The 18583-nt window shown below is 44.7% G+C and overlaps 1 protein-coding gene across 5 annotated transcripts in view; it reads right to left on the bottom strand.

The window, feature by feature from the left end:
- Positions 1-2691: 2691 nt before the first annotated feature.
- PIKFYVE (phosphoinositide kinase, FYVE-type zinc finger containing) overlaps positions 2692-18583 on the bottom strand; it is a 97209-nt gene continuing 81317 nt past the window's right edge. For 4 of the 5 annotated variants that reach the window (XM_079975307.1, XM_079975311.1, XM_079975310.1 and 1 more), the window contains 11 exons: positions 17895-17978; positions 15953-16044; positions 14565-14729; positions 14080-14139; positions 11796-11972; positions 10810-10913; positions 10403-10531; positions 9066-9327; positions 8535-8609; positions 4518-7238; positions 2692-4373 (listed from right to left, as the gene is read on the bottom strand). In XM_079975307.1, the coding sequence (XP_079831433.1) occupies positions 7123-7238; positions 8535-8609; positions 9066-9327; positions 10403-10531; positions 10810-10913; positions 11796-11972; positions 14080-14139; positions 14565-14729; positions 15953-16044; positions 17895-17978 (1264 nt within the window). In that variant the 3' untranslated portion in view covers positions 2692-4373; positions 4518-7122. The remainder of the gene's footprint in view (positions 4374-4517; positions 7239-8534; positions 8610-9065; positions 9328-10402; positions 10532-10809; positions 10914-11795; positions 11973-14079; positions 14140-14564; positions 14730-15952; positions 16045-17894; positions 17979-18583) is intronic. The other variant, XM_079975309.1, reaches the window with a different exon arrangement.

The raw sequence follows: 18583 nt of genomic DNA, 5'->3' as shown, positions 1-18583 counted from the left end.
TACCTGCTGCCAGGAAGTACAAGCAGGGAGCGTGATCTTGCCTAGCTCCCAATTTCCTAGAGGCATCTTGTGGGCCACAGTGGGAAACAAGAATGCCAGACTAGATAAGCCTTTCACCTGATCCTGCAAGGCTCTTAATCGTCTCCTACCTCAAGGTAAAATTATATCCCTCCTTCAACAGCAAGCCAACCTCTTACGATGGAAAGATCATTATAGAGTCACCTAATTAGTGGCATACATTCCAACAGAAGGTTGACTCCTTATTAATGCAAAAGATGAATGTTTAATGCAAAAGTCTCTGCAAACTTCAAAGGTGTCTGTGACATGAATTTCCAGAGGGGGGTCATGCAAAGTTTCCTAGGCTCTGATTTTGACTTTGGAGTGAAAATGGTATATGAGATCAAGCGACATCAGAGGCTTTAGAATACATATATCTGCACATTCTGCTACCGGAAACCTTCCTAATTCAAGTGAAAATAAAGGTCACCCTCAAGCATATTGCTAGGGACGCGGGTGTGAGTTAAACCACAGAGCCTAGGACTTGCCTATCAGAAGGTCAGGGTTCGAATCCCCATTGCTCCCGTTGCTTGGTCCCTGCTCCTGCCCACCTAGCAGTTCAAAAGCACATCAAAGTGCAAGTAGATAAATAGGTACCACTCCGGCGGGAAGGTAAATGGCGTTTCCGTGCGCTGCTGTGGCTTAGTCATGCTGGCCACATGTACGCCAGCGGCTTAGTCATGCTGGCCACATGTACGCCAGCTCCCTCAGCCAGTAAAGCAAGATGAGTGCCGCAACCCCAGAGTCGATCACGACTGGACCTAATGGTCCAACATCTGGAGAGTCAAAGGTTCCCCACAATTGTTTCAAAATCCACATTTAGGAACCCTAGAGCAGTTGTCTGTAAAGAAAACTCCCACTGGCTTTTTGTTCCCAATGTTGATGCTACACACACACACACACACACACACACACACGATTTTTCATTACAGTCACTAAGACTTAAGATACGTTAAGGGCAGAATGGAAAAGTTGAGATTTTGTAATATACAGTGGTACCTCCGGCTGTGAACGGGATCCGCTCCAGATGCCCAACTGTATCCTGAAATCTTCGCTTGTTCTGTGCATGCATGCATGCGGTGCTGTAGAGCGCTTCCGTGCATGCGCGCAGAGCACTTTTGCGCATGCGGCAAACCCACTTCTGCGCATTTGCAACCCAAACGTCCACTGTAATGGTTAGGGTTTTTAGTGCACACCAAAGAAAATTAAATTAGAAAGAATCTGCTTATATATTCAATATGCTAGTTTGCAGACATGTGAATGGCTCCAAGTATCAAACGTCCAGCATCAAAGTACAGCTTTTTTCTGGAAATCATGGCTCAGAATTACCTGGCACTTCGACATTTGCACATTGGTGAATAGCATGCAGCTATGGCAACATCGAATGCCAAGTCCTAAAGCTCAGTGGTGGCTTCTGTCCAGAAGATGAGGTGGTGGCATAAACAATCCATACAGATGCATGAACATTTACATTAAAAAAAATGCATATAGACATTTCCAAAATATGTTTACACATTTGAACACAGAAATGAAAGAAAACAGCATAAAATATAATGGTTGACGTAGTGCCTTTGCACACATCTGCAGTGGAGTTCTTCAAACATCCCTTGCTTTGTTCACCGGAGTCCATCTTAAGGCAGAGAGTGAATTGTTAGTAGGTTCAAGAGCGTTTGGTACGGCAAATACATCGTTGGGACATTCCATCGACTGTGGGCATCCTTCAGCAAAAGTTTGGTGAGCAAATAAAAGAGCTCAGACAGATGAAATGGTGAATTTTGAAAGTGGACCAGAGAAGGATGAAATAGGAAGTGGAATTAAAGAGGACACAGAGACTTCGGAGAAAAATTGGGACAAAGGATTGCCAGAACAAGAGCATGAAATGGCACTGCTGGTGGCAACAGATTGTGAAATTCAAATGTCCTTTGCTTTTGTCATAGATACTAGAGAAAAATAGATTTGATGTCTGTATACTAACATAGGATTCACCCACCTGGTGGCCTCTCCAGATGTTTTGGAATACAATTACCACCAGACTGGAGAAGGTTGGCTTAATGCATCATTTCATTAGTTAAAATTAACTTTGTGTCAGGAAAGCCCTTAAGACTAGATTCTTAGAAAGATTTTGACATGTGTTTTTATTACAGCTGCCATCATTGTCTGCTTCATAGAGGCTGTCAAGCGGAAATACATTTTGATGTTTTAAAGCATTCTGTAAATACTTTTCTCAGAAGTAACTGGCTCATATTTTAATATGTCTGTACAGTATCTGTCAGCACCCACACAAACTACAAGTGTACATTTTTTTAAAATGAATATCATGTTCTGGTTATTACAGTGGCACCTCTGATTGTGAACAGGATCCATTCCAAAGTCCGGCCACATCACGAGGAATTTGCAACCAGAGGACCGCTTCTGCGCATGTGTGTGGTGCGGTTTAGCACTTCTGCGCATGCGTGCGCGGTGAAACCCGGAAAAATACTTCGCATCCTGAAGTTTATGTATCTAGAGGGATATGTAAGCGGAGGTACAACTGTACAAGCAACTCAGGTTATTGCACCCCAGGAGTTAAGCCAAACCCCATCTGTCCGAAGTAGATTGTCACACGGAGACAGTAATGAAATAAAAGCAGCAAGGTACAGTAGGTACTCTTTATTTCCTGTCTATATACAATTTAGTAAATGAAAGAGCCAACATAATTAGTTTAGCATGACAATATCATAAAAATACATCCATAACCAACGTAGGGTACAAATATATACATTATGATACATTAAATAAGTGCTTTCAATATAGTTTACAGCTAGTGTGCGGTATTTAAAGAGATTGATTCTACTCCTTCCCCATTTTGTGGCATCTTAACACAAATGCAACATTCCCCCTGGGCCTCAACTGTTCATACACAGTACAATGCCATTTCCTGCACATTCCAGAGAAGCATGGCCTGCCATTTACAGACAATAACAGACAATAACATAAAAAGGCCAAAAAACCTCAAACAAAATCAAATGACCCATTCTTATTTTCCCCAACAAAACAACAGTTAACAGAACACGTCTGCTCAGTAAGTTGTAGACAGTTATTTACTGTTACGGAGTCATATGTGGGATCCACATGGCAAGATTAAAAGGAACCTATTGCACCGTCCAAAACTTGAACACTGTACAACATAAATGCTTCTAGAAAATACTGCTGTGCTAGCACCTGATTTTTACCCCCCCAAAAAACAGGCCAGGAATTTCATAATAACCCGTCAAGTTTCAGGTGCTTGGCACTAAAGGTTTCAGGCCTGTTCCCGTTGGGACAGGTAGGCTGTCCTTCAAAACCGCCTTGCAGCGATAGAAGTTAAATGCGTAACAGGAAATATTTAACAACACTCTACATATAGGAAATGCAGATGGTCAGTACTGGAGAACGTGAAATGGAAAGGCCAGTTTAGAAAAGAAAAGCTAAGCTAACCTAGCCAAACTCAGCTGCTTTGTATTTAGTATGTTCCTATTATGATGCAAAACCCCAGCCCACCACATCTGAACGAAAGTTACAAAAAGAGGCCGTCAAGTTTCAGCTGTTTGTCCATCCTCAGCCAGCAATGATTGTGCTAGTGACCAACCTTCGTCCTAGAGAGATATTCATTACAGACTCTGTGTGCAAGTGTCTGCTTATGTGTACAACAGAGTGAACAATGCTATAGGTCAGGGATCACGTTTTCAATGCTGTATGCTAAAAAACAAACCAAAGTACACTGGGAAGAAAAGATGAGCTGGACCTCTTGCCTTGGTCTGTTACGTTTCTCCCTACAGGGTTTTGTTTTTTTAACATGGACACGCTGTGAAGTTAGACTGCCAGTTAGTCTGAGGTGATACTATTTCAGGATTCCACCATCACTTTCTGTTGTGTGTGCAGACCAGGCCTCTGAATCAATCTCTCTCACACTATGCATTTTAACAAATCCATTGAACGCTCCCAAGTCTTGCCCACAAAAGCTCTATCCAAAGGCAGCATCCGAACAACCAGCAGTATGTTACTTGTCAGGATAAGACCATGGAAATGTGGAAATGCTCCAGGAACCCTGCTCCTCTCTCTCAGAGCAAGTTGCGCTAGTTGTAACCGGCACACATTTTTAGACACGGGAAGAGCTGGTGAAAATGCTTTTCATTGGTGAAGTCAATGCGATTAGAGACAAGTGCCTCTCGCATGCCATATCCCTGCCTTTGCAATCAAAGGAAGCTTGCCTTCCTCTTACTGCCCTCAAAGGACTTGCCATAATCCCAACAGCCATCTTATTCTTCAGCACAACCACTAAGCCAGTGTTTCCCAACCTTGGGCCTCCAGCTGTTTTTGAACTACAATTCCCATCATCCCTAACCACTGGTCTTGCTAACTAGGGATGATGGGAGTTGTAGTCTAAAAACAGCTGGAGGCCCAAGGTTGGGAAACACTGCACTAAGCTAATAGCAACGCACACCTGACTTGGTCAGCATTAAGCAGAAGTCTGCTTCTTAGGCTGGAACGAGACATCATTTGGCCACATTTCTGCTCTATTCACATGCGAAGTAGAACCTTCTCTACATGAACTTGAAGCCCTCCAACAGTTCAAATAGTTTTCTACCAGCCCAGCTCTTAGAGCAAAGGCATACCACAGCCATCCTGAGCTTCTCATATGAACAGGATCAAAATATGAATGAAATAAACTGTCCTGCAACATGCAGCCCGGCCCATAACAAATATAGTTGTAGCATATAAACCTGCCAGTTACCAAAACTATTTTGGAAGCAGCTCCCTCCTCCCAGGAAGGCCACTTTGTTCTAGAAAACTCAAGCAGCAAGTCAACCCCGACTTTAACATTTATTCTGGCTTGGTGTTAATACTGCTAATTAAAGTAGAGACTCGGATGGATGACAGCATCTTTCTTAATTAAGGAATGTTTTCAAAGCACTCAAAGCTGAAGGTCAGCAGAGAAATTGGGAATGTAAAAGCGGCCGAAGCTCAGCTACAATTCTCATTTATTGAAACTGGTTATCAGGTTTCATATATAAGGTCTTACAACTGCAGACTTGAACAAAGCAAAATAATACAATGGCTGGAAATCAAATTAAGAGTTGGACCGTTCCTCCAAGGTGTACACTGGGGGGAAAAGAAAACCCACACAATTCCCCAATCTGATGCCCTCCAAAGTTTTGGAGTACAACCCCCTGAATATTGGCCATGCCAGCTGGGTTCTGATGGGTGCTGGTAGTGCAGAACATCTGGGGCAGACCAGTTTGGGGAAGGCTGTAACAGGCCAGCGTACACCCCAGATATGACAGCTCTGTGCTTTCATTGTCAACCTAAGCCAGAACTAAACTCCTAACTGATGTACAGAGGTCAACATTCTCACCCAATACGCCTGCCTGGCTTAATGGGTGTGCTTTTAAGATGGCTTCTTGGCTTTCAACAGAGAACTCTGCCCACTTTACATGATACAGGGGGTCACATATATTGAGTGGGAGGTTTTTACAGGGAGGTAACGCAGCAGTGCTGCTTATTATGGCCATAGACTTTTCACTCATAATGTTTTGTAGCCAAAGGGTTGGGAAACCCGAAAGATGCTGGGACAACAACTCCCAATGTGGCTGAGCACTGGCCATGCCAGCTGGAGCGGATGGGGTCATAGGGGAACAATATCTGGAGGGCCAAAATCCTCTCCATCCTTGGTTTGGGGAATCATGCTGCAGGGAGAAGAGGGACTATAAAGGTAAACTAATCTCAGCCATTGCATACAATCTGTGCTCAAACCAATATTCCAGACAACTATTAAGGTTCGGGGACAATGTCCGCCGTGCCTCCTTAACTACAACACACCCTTATTTTTACTGGCCGTTATTATGTAAAAAATAAAGTAAATCTTTCCTATTTACAAAAAAACTAATCGTAAGTGCTTATTCTCAGGTAGGAGAAACACCCCAATCTCCACATACCTACGGCTGACTCACACCATCTAAGTTCAGCTGTTTGTTCAGAGCACCTAGTGTCAAAGGAATGATTGTTTAATCAGCCAGGTCTGTTTACACAACCTGCGTGTGTCCAGTAGAGAGACCCATTATGTTCTACAAAATGGTGCTGAAATGAAAAAAAAAAAAAAACCCAGGGAGACACTACAGGCTTGATTCTTTAAGGCAGCCATTTAAAGGGGGGAGGGGGAGTACTAACGAAAAACAACAAAGTGCAACTCATGGATGGGGGAGAAGGTCTTTTCAATACACAAATGCAGTAGCTAGTCAAGGACCTTCTTCTGGAGAAAATGTGTTTCGCTAGTGTATTTCATTTGAAAAGAGGGCAGCTCTATTTACCGCTGTACGCTAAAATCCAAGCTGCCATTACTGAAGTTGCCCTTCAGTAAAATATTTGACTGCCGGGAAGTTTGACACCATTAAAAGAAAAGCAAGGCTTCAGATGATGGGAGTGGAATGATGATAAAATCCTCTAATACTGCTCATGGAAACCTGCAAAACAACATCAGTGCATAACAGAGAGAACACACAATAATAACGCTTAACAGAAAATCAAACCTTATGACAGCAGCGGCATTTGTAAGAGATGTACAGAACTCCTCACGACTGTGATGCTTTTAAAAGAGACTGTAATATCCTCACTGCAACAAGCTGCAACAGTCGGATTTGGGGACAACATGCCCACTGTTATTTCCTATTAAGACACTTTATTCTGTGGTGCAAGAGCCTTCCGTGTAAGACGTCATCAGGAACTCCAGTGGGATTTACCGTAATCTGCGGAAGGCTCATCCTGGCCGATCTATTTGATGGGATCGCCTGTGTCTTTCCGAAGATAAGAGTCCCGCTCAGATTCTGAAGACTCTCCTCCGGCCTCTTCCGTTAACATTCCAGCACCTAAAGTGCAGACTTGCTTCTTTTGATACGACAGTTTCTGCAGGCAGTGGCTGAAGATCTTTTAGCTGCTACTGAAGACACTGAGTTGGGGGCTGGACGTGTGAAAGGACAGCCTTCGCTCGAGTTCTTTACTAATTAATCAGAAGGCGGCATCCCATCCCATCCCCCGAGGAGGTGCCTTACCTTAGCAGTTCAGGCCCAGCCCTGTCCAGTGATCTGGCACCATCAAAAAATACTTGTCCATTGCTTCACAAAACCTCGTCCGGTACAGTTCTGGAGATACTACCGTTGGCATCTTACCTAATTTACGACAGAGAAAAAAATTGTCTTAGAAATTAACTTTAGGAATAACTAATCTGTCGTATACGTCACAAGTTATGGGTTGTATCCCAGTGGAGAACTGCAGAATATTCTTCCCCCCTCCCCCCCCCCACCTAAATCTGTTCTGGGTTTTCCCTCAGGAGCTGATGAGGGGATGGAAAGAGGGGAAATCGTATTGCGCTAGTGCAAAATGTTCAGTACCGCCCAGTCTTTAGATTCTCTTTGACAAGGGGCCTGCAAAATGCAAGACCTCATGTTACAAGGACTGTAAAATCCACATCGGCAGGGCAAAAGTCCCAGAGGATTATTCCCTCTCTGCTCCCCACCCCATTTAGAGAATGTATAAGCACATATTTTGTGGTAAACCTGACAACTGGAACCATATTTATTCTTAGGCTGCAGGCAACAGCCATGCCTAAGAAATATCTTCTGTGCTTTACATAATTGCTATCTCTATCAAACAGAGCTAAGTATCCAACCATTTTTAGCAGCATGACATTTCGAAGCACTGTGCTTCTGCTCAAAGGTTATGATGTCACATTGACGGGACGGGACTTCCAAGGAAGTATTTAGGACCAGCCAAGGAAAGAATTCTAATAAGCAAATTTATTCCTCCACCCCAACCCCACCAGGAAAGGAGATCTACGGTATCCTCCAAACTGTTTTGATTAATGCTCCCAAGTCAACATTTGAAGTAACGGACCTGGATGAGCGTTCAAATTATTTGTGGAGGGGGAGGTATGGGGACCCTTAATCAAACCCTCAACTCCCATATTCCAACTTTCCTTCTATTTCATTCATATGACCTCTCTGGAGCCCACATCTTTTTTTCTTCTTTTTTTTGGGGGGGGGGAGGGAGAGAGAAAGGACAAAGAATAATGGGTCTGGGCCTCTTGCTCCCCCTCCTTAGTAATCTGGTGAAAAGACATGCACCCCTGATTTCAAAACAACTACACCAAAGTAGTTTTGAACACCAAAGCTGGTAGTAGTGGAAGAACTAGGAATCTTTATTCTTAATGGAAAAATAAAAATAAATTCAGGCCCTTAAATGTTACCCTTAAGAATGTATTACTTAAAAGGGTTATTCAGCATTTGGCACTCTCATATATATATATATATATATATATATATATATACACACACACACACACACACACACACACATATACATATATATACACGGTTGCATATTTATACTTACAGGAGAACTAGAATAAGAGGCGAAAGGGGAACAAATCACAGTGTATGTATTGATAGCTAAGAATTAAGACTCACCTTGTCCTCCTAAAATGCCTGTTGACTTAACTACCATCTCAAGCTTTTTGTCCCAAGTAAATGTGCGAATGTAATCTGTAACAAAAAGATAAGGAGCATGGGTGAGCTACAGAAGTTTTGATGCTCCACAGAATCGGTACCATTAACAGTCTTTACCCTTTCACAGTTCCTTCTGTCTATATGGCACCATCTCCCCGCACCTTCTGCAATGCTATTCACCCATATCGTTTTCAAGCTCATTGCCTTGATGCACCGAGGGAATGTGGCGTATTCCTGGGAATCCCAGGAACGCAGTTTACCCCTCACAGCGCTACGCTACAGTTCCCAGCACCGTGACCGCTGTTCCCAGGATTCTGTCGTGGAAATGGTGTGGTTTAATCGTGTGGTGTGCATGGGATCTGAGTCTGCTGTGTGGAGTGGCTGCCATGTCTAGGCAGCCCCAAGCAGACTCCGCGTGGTACCTAAATGATGAGAAGATCTTCTCGCACGGGCAGCCACCCCACAGGTTTTTGGGGTCGAAAGGTTACGTACCAATAATTCCAACCACAAGTTCGTCCGAGGTATCATCCCGGCCCACAAGAAGAGAATAATCAATGATGAGATGGCTGGAAAGGAAATGGGAATCACTGTGGATGGAAGCCTTGAGCACGGCCTTGGAGTGAGAACGGATGTACAAGGGGTTGTCCCGCACAAGCTTCAAGAGGTTTTCATCCAGCAGAACAACATCGCAGCTCTCTTTCCCTGTGTCCGTCTTCACATTCCTGTTCCGTAAGGAGCCTTTCAGGTCAAAAACCTAGCAGCAGAAGAGACAGCAGGTTATGGTAAACCACGGTTTATCCTGCGAGGTGCCTCCTGTTTTGCTCCTCCCCCACTGTGAGCAGGAGCATCAAACCATGGTACTTGGCTCAGCACCTCAAACTGCTTTCCCTCAGTATCAGAGTGGGTAGTGCCCTGTTGGCATCAATTTGCCTTGAGAGACAATGGAGTGTGCCTTTGGGGGTGAAATTAAACCTCTGGAGAATCCCAGCGGCTGCACACCATGGTCAAACCTCTGCACAGCTGCAGATGCATGAACATGGGACTTAAAAAGTAACGCCAGCAGCCTCTGGTCTTCCAGCCACAAAACGAAAAAAGAGCAGAGAAATATAACCATTTCTCATGGTAATTCCAAGCCTGGCATCCACTAAGTATTTTGGGTGGCTGCTATCCCCTCTGCTGACAGAAAGCATCTGACAGAAGAGCAGGGAGATTCCTCACCTCCCGTCAGGAATTCAAGCCACTGCTATTTTAATTTCATAAAAAATATAAAATGTGTGTGTGTGTGTGTGTGTGTGTGTGTGTGTGTGTAGAGAGAGAGAGAGAGAGAGAGAGAGAGCGGGAATATGCTGGCTGCCACATACTGAAGTTTAAGGAAATCAGAACAGCCATTTGGAAGGAAATGCAGAATCCTAGCTACTACTAGCAACCGATTTGTATTGTTTCGCTGTCCTCAGGGTCAGAAGTAGCTTTCAGATTAAGAGCAAAGAACTGCTTGCGAGGGGCGGGGAGAGATATATTTTCCCCTGGGACTATGCAGCTGTGTCCGCTTTCATGAAACAAGGACTTATTTCATGTACGCACATGTGCATGTTGGAGGTCACAATGTTTTTACATGGCACAGAGGAGGCATGGCTGGCCCTCAAAGCCAAGTGACTGGTGTAAAACCTTTGGAGGAAGAAGACGGACAAAGTCCAATGCAAATAATGCCGGCAAGTGCAGACCAGCTCCATGTGTAACCAACTGCTGCTAGCAGCTTTGCCGCCTCTCCTAATGCAAGAGTTTCCAACGCAGGGGCAAGCTTGCCACTTTGCCAGTGAGCCTATTCTCACCTGAGCCATCTTTCTGCCATAGAAGAGGTTTTCCATGACCAACAGGTCAAGCTTCTTCTCCGTGTTGTTCTGAGAGTTCTTGTAACCAATCCGGTAAACCCCAAGAATCTTGGCCAAAGCCGTTGGCTTCTGAGATAGAGGAGACAGTTGATTTGCCGAGTGAAAAGTTGTTCCCGTTTCAGCTCACAAATGAAATTCACCTAAATACGTACAGCACGGGGTAGGGATATGGGCAAGGAAGGATCTGCAGGAAGTGAATGTGGCCAGTTTCTCTAGATTTGTCCTTCATGATCTCCGACAGCCATGGCAAACAGTTGGGAATGATGGGAGTTGTAGTCTAACAACAACCAAAGCCAGGCAGCAAGTATCAAGATTAAAGCCAAGGAAGAACACGTCGTGCCTCTTACCTTTTGCTGAACTGCATTAGTGATGTACATGAAATAATGTGGGGCGAAGTCTAGAAAGGACTGGACTTCAAGGCGAGGCATCTGCTTCAAGATAAATCGGTCATCTAGGGGAGAATGTGCATTGATGCATGATGTACTTTTAAAACAAACAAATGTCACTATGCAAAATTGTCTGGCCCTTTCACAAATCACCATCTAAAGCCCAGTTCCGTGTGAAAACTATAGTTTCAGTTTTAGGTAGTTAGGATGTTAGCAGAGAGCTGGCTCAGAATTTACTGACCTTGCACAATTCTTTTTTTAAAAAACATATTTTTTATTAAATTTTCTGTTTTACAATTTAAAATCTTCACTTAAACAACCTTAAAATATCAATCACTTCCCTTCTTCTCTTTCTGTGGTCCATTCTGCATAACACAAATCCCTGCATACTTTATATAAACTAGACCATTCAGTATTCCATTATTACATCCATCAAAACTTGTTTACACTGTTGAATTATCTTAATGCTGCCCACGTTTTCAAAAGTACACAATTTCCCTCCTTATATTAAAATTAATATTTTTCAATCTTCTTTAAACATATGTTTTTCTTGTTCTCTTATTTTATGGGTTAGGTCCGCAAGCTGCTCTTATTTCATCAGTTTAAGTTGCCAATCTTTTTTGGTTGGAACCTCGCTCATTTTCTATTTGGGGGCTAACAAAAAACAGGCCGTAGTAGCGGCATAAATAAATAACATTTTTTGACATCTGGGAATTTCCATCTGAATTATCCCCAACAGAAAGGACTCTGGTGGTTGTTTTTTTGGAAAAGTGCTTTTAAACATTTTTTTTCAATTCATTATCAATTATTTCCCAATACTCTTTTACCCTTTTACAGGTCCACCACATATGAAAGAACGTTCCCTCAACCTCATTGCACCTTGCACGATTCATCCACGTGGAATAAAAGACAAGAGTAAGCGCTTACGCAAAGGGACAGTCACTTACCTTCAGTCACATAAAAAGCAGCTCCAGATTTGCCTCCCCGTGCCTGCCAGGGCAGAGAGTGAGAGAGGGAACGGATAAAATCTTCTTCGCTGCTCCCAAGTATCACTTCACGCATTTTGTGGAACTCTCCCGCGTAGTAAATCCGGCAGTAGAACTTGGCATTGGCATCAGAGAATTCTGTGGAAAAACACGGAGGCAGAGAAGCCATGGAAGATCCATTTCCTAGAAGAGATGCTCACCCATATTTAAGGTCTCCTCTTTTCAAAATCCTTACATTCCTCCACCCTAACCTTGCCTACTCCAGTTGGTGGCAGATTCTCCTACACGTCTGAGCCCCACAGGAACCCTCCGCTGGACGACCTTGTGTCCCTCTGGACCAGAATCTGCCACTTGTGCAGCTGGATCTTTGGTTCAGTCACTATATTCTACCACAATCTTCAGGTCTACATAGTTTATATGACAATGACATGCTGCAACATATTTTCAGGAGCATCACAAATGTAGAACTGTAGAGACTGCAGCAACAGCATTTCACTGAGGCTGCATTGTCGTGGCTGGAGTTTATCCAATTATTTGGCATGCCAAGCAACACAAATAGCTACCGTATTTTTCGCTCTATAGGACACAATTTTTCCCCTCCAAAAATTGAGGGGAAATGTGTGTGCGTCCTATGGAGCGAATGCAGGCTCCTTGGCTTCAGCGATAGCAACGCGAAGCCTCCGAAGCGCAGAGGGAGCGCTCCCTCCGCACTCCGGAAGCTTCGCGTTGCTTTCGCTGAAGCCTGGAGAGCGAGAGGCATCGGTGCGCACCGACCCCTCTCGCTCTCCAGGCTTCAGGGATAGCCGCGCGCAGCCCCTCCGGCAGGGAGAGGCTGCACGTGGCTATGGCTTCTTTAGTCCCGTGCAGCTTCTCCCTACCGGAGGGGTTGCGTGGGGCTATGTCACAAGCTTTGGCTTCCTCTTTAGCCCCACGCAACCCCCCCCCCGGCAGGGAGAAGCTGCACGGGGCTATGGCTTCTTTAGCAGCCAGCAGGATCCATCCCGCTGGCTGCCTTGGCTTGTGCCGTAGCCACGCGCAACCCCTCCGGCAGGGAGAGGTTGCGCGCATCCTGTACGCTGCTCTTTGGGGCTGTGGGGGGGGAAATAAGATTATTTTTCTTGATTTCTCCCCCTAAAAACTGGGTGCGCCCTATGGAGCGAAAAATACGGTAAGTGTGAAGCTTGCTCTGAGCCTTCGAGATAAGGCAGCAAAAATATCTACATGCACCAGTACAAATCTTTGCAGATCTCTATTCAGATAGCCCAATGCAGTGAGATGTGTGCATCTTAAAAGCCAATAAAAGCTTAGACTTCTTGGGTCACAGAATCATCTTATCAGGTGCCATATGGAAAGCCAGGCTGGCAAGTCACATCTTTCACTTGGATAGTGAGCAGTTCTGGCTGACTCAAGAATGCGATGGCAAGTCCTGAGCAAAGTCTGTTGCCAGTTTACAATACACCTCGGTCTCCTGATTCTGAGAGGCCACTGGGAATAAACAGCACTGGTGCGTAAGAAAGGGATGCCTTACAGAGCTATGCTTAGTTTGCAAGTGGCAAAAATAATCAACTTCTTATCCGAGCAGGACACATCCACACCATAAATTTAAAGCACTATTTCTATTCTGCCCACAGAGCTACAATTCCCAGTGTTTCCTGCATAGAGGGATTCATTGTTAAACTGCATTCGGAACTATAGCTCTAAGAGGGCAACAGCAGTCTCCTAATAACTCTCAGCACCAGGACGGGCTCACTCATGGGGCAAGGTGAGGCGACTGCCTCAGACTGCAGGATCCCCAGGGGCAGCAGATACAGCGGCCTTTTGGGCAACAGGAGGCACTGCTGACCTCCTCTCACCCTTGCTCCTGGTGTAGATCTTCACTCACCCCTTCTTCCCCGGCTGGGGTATGTGTGCCATTTCAAGGTTAGCCTCAGGTGCCAAAATGTATTGGACCAGCCCTCTTAGCACTCTTAACAAACTACATTCCCCAGGATCCTTTGCAGGAAGGCATGACTATTTAAAGCGGTACCACAGTACTTTAAATGCATGGTGTGAATGTGGTCGTGATGTACTTTGAAACACCCCTGCCCCCTTTCAGATATTTGTGGAACTCGGTTCCATGAAATACATTCAAGATTAGAGAGTGAATCTGTAATTCTGATCAACAAGGGACTTGCCAGAGGAGACGACGCATCTGCCTCTGCGCTCCCCGCTCTCAATTCTGGCTCCAAAACAGATTCCTACTTACGGAGTTCAACATGTGGATTTCCCAGCTGTTTCTTTTGTGCATCCCCTCCATCTGCTTCATCTAAAAGAGCAAACAGAAAATGGGACCAGGGATGCAACCTTTCAGTTGTTCTTACAGGTCAATAGAGGCCCTATTTTTCTCCAGCAAAAAGACATACTGACCATTTCCCAAACCTAAAACTGAATACTGTTGCTAGATGCAGCAAAATTCAAAATGGGAAAAGAAAATGTGAAAAGGTATCAAGGAATGAAAGTCAGTGGGATTGTCGCTACAACATACCCTGCCATACACTGTTAATTAATTCAACAAATTATTCAAGAGATTCAGCACATTTCAGGGCTCAGGGGTGTCAACCTTGTATTTTGTTTTACTTTTAAAGTTGAATCCCTCCCCATCTCGAGAAAAGGGAACTATAATGTCATTTGCAGAAGATGAAGGATCCGTTTAAGGAAGTGCAAACGAGAAGAAGACTTTAAACCTTGTACCTTGCGCCTCGGCACTTTGGTTCTCTCCCCCTTCTTTGCCTGTCTGCCCAACCTGATAGTAGGCACTGTCTGCTCCCCGCAAGGTCTCCTTTTTCTGAGAAGAGAGGTCGGGGCTCTTCCCTCCTGTACCACGGAAGAAGGACAGAACTCCATATGGCTTCTTTGCTATAACCAAAGTAAGGACAAAACATTTGGTGCAGCCCACTCCTCATTCATTCCGTCACAAAGCCAAATGAGGCCGCCCTAAGCCCACCCAAGACTTCCAGCATATCTAGGTTGTTGCAAAAGGCTCTTTGCAGAATTGTTGGGGGAAGTGTTTTGCTCTTAAAGGCACTGTGGGCCTTAGGAAAAGTGTGTGTGTGTGTTGTTACCCACCAGAGACCTGAGATGAGACATAATCATCTGTAGCTGAGTAAGCCAAGGAAGTGGCTTTTTCACAATGCAGGTGTGAAATGAACATTGCAAATACCCGTCCAAATACCTAAAAGACTGGACTAGATTTAGCGGAACTAAGTAACAGGTGGGTAGATTTGGGCTGAACGCTAGGGGAAATTTCATGATGGCAAGAAGATCGTTTGAAGAGGTCACCTGCTACCTGTGGTTCAAGTTAAGTAGAACTTGTATTTAAAAACCATTTTTAAAAGCCTATTGCCAATCACTCCCCAGCATCACCAGTTAATCTATATGACCAGTGACATGTGGCAGCCCTAGCTCAAAGCCAGACACAGAAACTAGCTCTGGAATAGACAGAATATGAAGGAAATGACTGCCATAAAACCAGTGAGCCACTATGACCCTCACTAGACTTGTTGGGGTCTTCTGCCCTAATCCATCCAATATCTTTTGAGGTGAGGCCATGTTGGGAGAAAGCAGCTACCCCAGAAGCAGCTGTATGGCAAAGGAGTTGAAAAATCCACCATGTCATTAAGCTAAGAATCCACTCTGCAGTGAACAGGAAATTCCCTACCTTCTTAAAGCAGCACTCCCCCCACCCAAAAAAACCCCCCTCTGTCTTAAAAGGCTTTCAGGGTCTTCTATTCTTTCACAGAATTGTAATGGAATTCTAAGTCAGCAACTATTTTTCTTTTAACGGTTGCTGAACACATTCATCATCACAATGCGGAAGACCCACACCACAGCGGTGTCTGCAAGAAAAATTACTTGAACATAGCTAGCAGTAGGTGGAGTTTTCACATCAATATTACGATTTATAAACACTGCAAGGTTGGTACAGAATAATGATAAAAGGTTAGGCATGCCTCAGCTAGCATATGCTGAGATTTGATTTTCAATATTTGGTTTTCTTTGCTAAACCATCAAGTCCTGAAGCTACACTGTTTGCACCTCCAAATTAAAAACACGACACCACAAACTCTTTAAATTCTTACGCTGCTCTGCCTCAGTTGTTTGGCTTGACTGCCCCATATTCATCTCAGGTAGTCGAACTGGACTGCTGTTCTTGGCTCTGCTTTCAGCCAGACTAGAGGGGGCAGAAAAAAAGCATTTTGGGTCACTATGTTTTTACAACACAGCTGATGTAAATACAACCACATTGTCATGGCTCGTAAGATGGAAGAGTCTTCACCAGCAGCTTCCAGGCTCCAAGGTCACGGCAAAAGTTCCTTCAGAGCATATAAAGGGCCCTTCTGAATTAGACCAAGGTCTCATCAAACCCCACATTCTCCTGCCCCGCCCCCCCCCTTCATAACAGCAGCCAGCTGGGTGCTTCTGCAAAGCTCACAAGGAGAGCACAAAAGCAAAAACGTTCCCTTTGTTTGCTCTCTTGGCAAAGGGCATTCAGGAATAGGCTGGCTCTGGAACTGGAGGTTCAGCTAAGAAATGGCTGCTGATAGGCAGATATGCTTCAATGATTTAATCTCAAGCTTCATGTGGAGGGAACCCTGAAGAGCCAGAGACCAGGCACCCAAACCATGCTGAACTGATGGAGAGAACATTGGGTTTAGCAATGCCAAACTCATGTCCTTGGAGGCTGTGGCGTTTGCCCCTAGGATGCGTCAAGGAAAGAGTTAAAAATGGGTGTGATGTGATTGGCCAGTGAAAATGTAAGGGGGGAGTAAAAGATAGAGGGGAGGTTTTGAAAAAGTCAGTTGAGGTTTGGGAGTTGGGAGTTGAGGTTTGTCAGTTGGGAGTTGAGGCTTGGGTGTTGGAGAAGGAAGAGGGTGGAATACGCAGTGGGTTGGTTGAGTTGTATTGTGAGAGAGTGAGAGGAATTAATAGGGAGTTAGATAGATAGTTGGGAATAATTCAGTTTGAAGTTGTAGGAACTAAGATTTAAGAAACTGACAAGAGAAAAATAAACCGAAACCATACGCTTATTCCTGCACTTAAAAATAAACTTGATTATTTGTTTATGTTAACAACTGTCTGGACTCCGTGTGTCCCCGTGAGAAGCGGGGTGGTGGCAGCGAAGCAACCGCAGTGGTGGCAGCGAAGCAACCGCAGTGGTGGCACAGGGCCAATAGACCGTGAAACGTCTGTGAGCCAGAGACCAGGGACCAAAACCATACTGAACTGATAGAGAGAACATTGGGTTTAGCAATGCCAAACTTATGTCCTTGGAGGCACTTCATCTGCTATGATAAGATGTAGTTTATCTCCCGCTTGGACTACAGCCATGCACTCTACGTGGGGCTACCTTTGAAGGTGACCCAGAAACTACAATTAATCCAGAATGCAGCAGCTAGACTGATGGCTCGGGGTGGCCACCAAGACCATATAACACCGGTCCTGAAAGACCTACATTGGCTCCCAGTACGTTTCCAAGCACAATTCAAAGTCTTGATGCTCACCTTCAAAGCCCTAAACGGCCTCCGCCCAGTATACCTGAAGGAGCGTCTCCACTCCCATCGTTCTGCCCGGACACTGAGGTCCAGCAGTTCCCTCTCTGTGAGAAGTGAGGTTACAGGGAAGCAGGCAGAGGGCTTTCTCGGTAGTGGCGCCCACCCTGTGGAACGCCCTCCTACCAGATGTCAAGGAAATAAACAACTATCTGACTTTTAGAAGACATCCAAAGGCAACTCTGTTTAGGGAAGTTTTTAATGTTTGATCTTTTATCATATTTTTAATATTCTGTTGAAAGCTGCCCAGAGTGGCTGGGGAAACCCAGCCAGATGGGCAGGGTATAAATAATAAATTATTGTTATTATAGAAAAAATGTGGCTGTGAAGAAAACCTGGTCACAATGAAGCTCAGCCTGCTGACCATATAACACTGAACAAAAAGTGAAGTTTGTAGTAAATCTGAACGGTGTCAGGGGACTTCTGCACTACTTCACTGCTCTGCAAGTGGATAGATAGCAGACTGTCTCACCTGTTAGTCTGGAGTCCCTCTTCAGGATTGCTCTTCAGAGACACTTTGGACAATTCATCTAAGGCATTTCTGTATTCCTTACAGCTGAAGAGTAAAGCAAATACAGTGTGTTATGCCAACTGTCCAATGCAGCTCAAAGTGTGACAGGCAAAGACAAGAGGATTTAGGTTTGCCTCCTGAACTAGATGCACACTTGTGTCTGGGCTGTGGCATTTCAGATTGCAGGTGAGGGCTCACAAGGTGCAATGCCTCATTGCAGAGCCTCCATATAAAAAATGGGCATGTCAGAGAGAAGGTTTAATGAGACTGTTTCTTGGCATGCTAGTTTTCAATGGGGGGGGGAGTTTATTAGGGGTGGGGGAGAAGGTACGTCAGAACATTCAACCATGTGAGCCTCATTTAACCTGAAGTGAAAAGGACCCAGATACTAGGGAGGCAAAAGCCTATGGAAAGAAGCAAACAGAATTTTTAACTGCTTAATTAAGACACAATTAAGAGCTTCTGCTAGTGCTGTGTCTCTGGAGGCCCTAACTACATATAAAAGGTAAAGATAAAGGGACACCTGACCGTTAGGTCCAGTCGCGGATGACTCTGGGGTTGCAGCGCTCATCTCGCTTTATTGGCCGAGGGAGCCGGTGTACAGCTTCCGGGTCATGTGGCCAGCATGACTAAGCTGCTTCTGGCGAACC

This window comes from Podarcis cretensis (genome assembly GCF_951804945.1).
Source record: "Podarcis cretensis genome assembly, chromosome: 1".
Lineage (NCBI taxonomy): Eukaryota > Metazoa > Chordata > Lepidosauria > Squamata > Lacertidae > Podarcis > Podarcis cretensis.
This window is presented reverse-complemented; position numbering and strand designations above follow the sequence as displayed.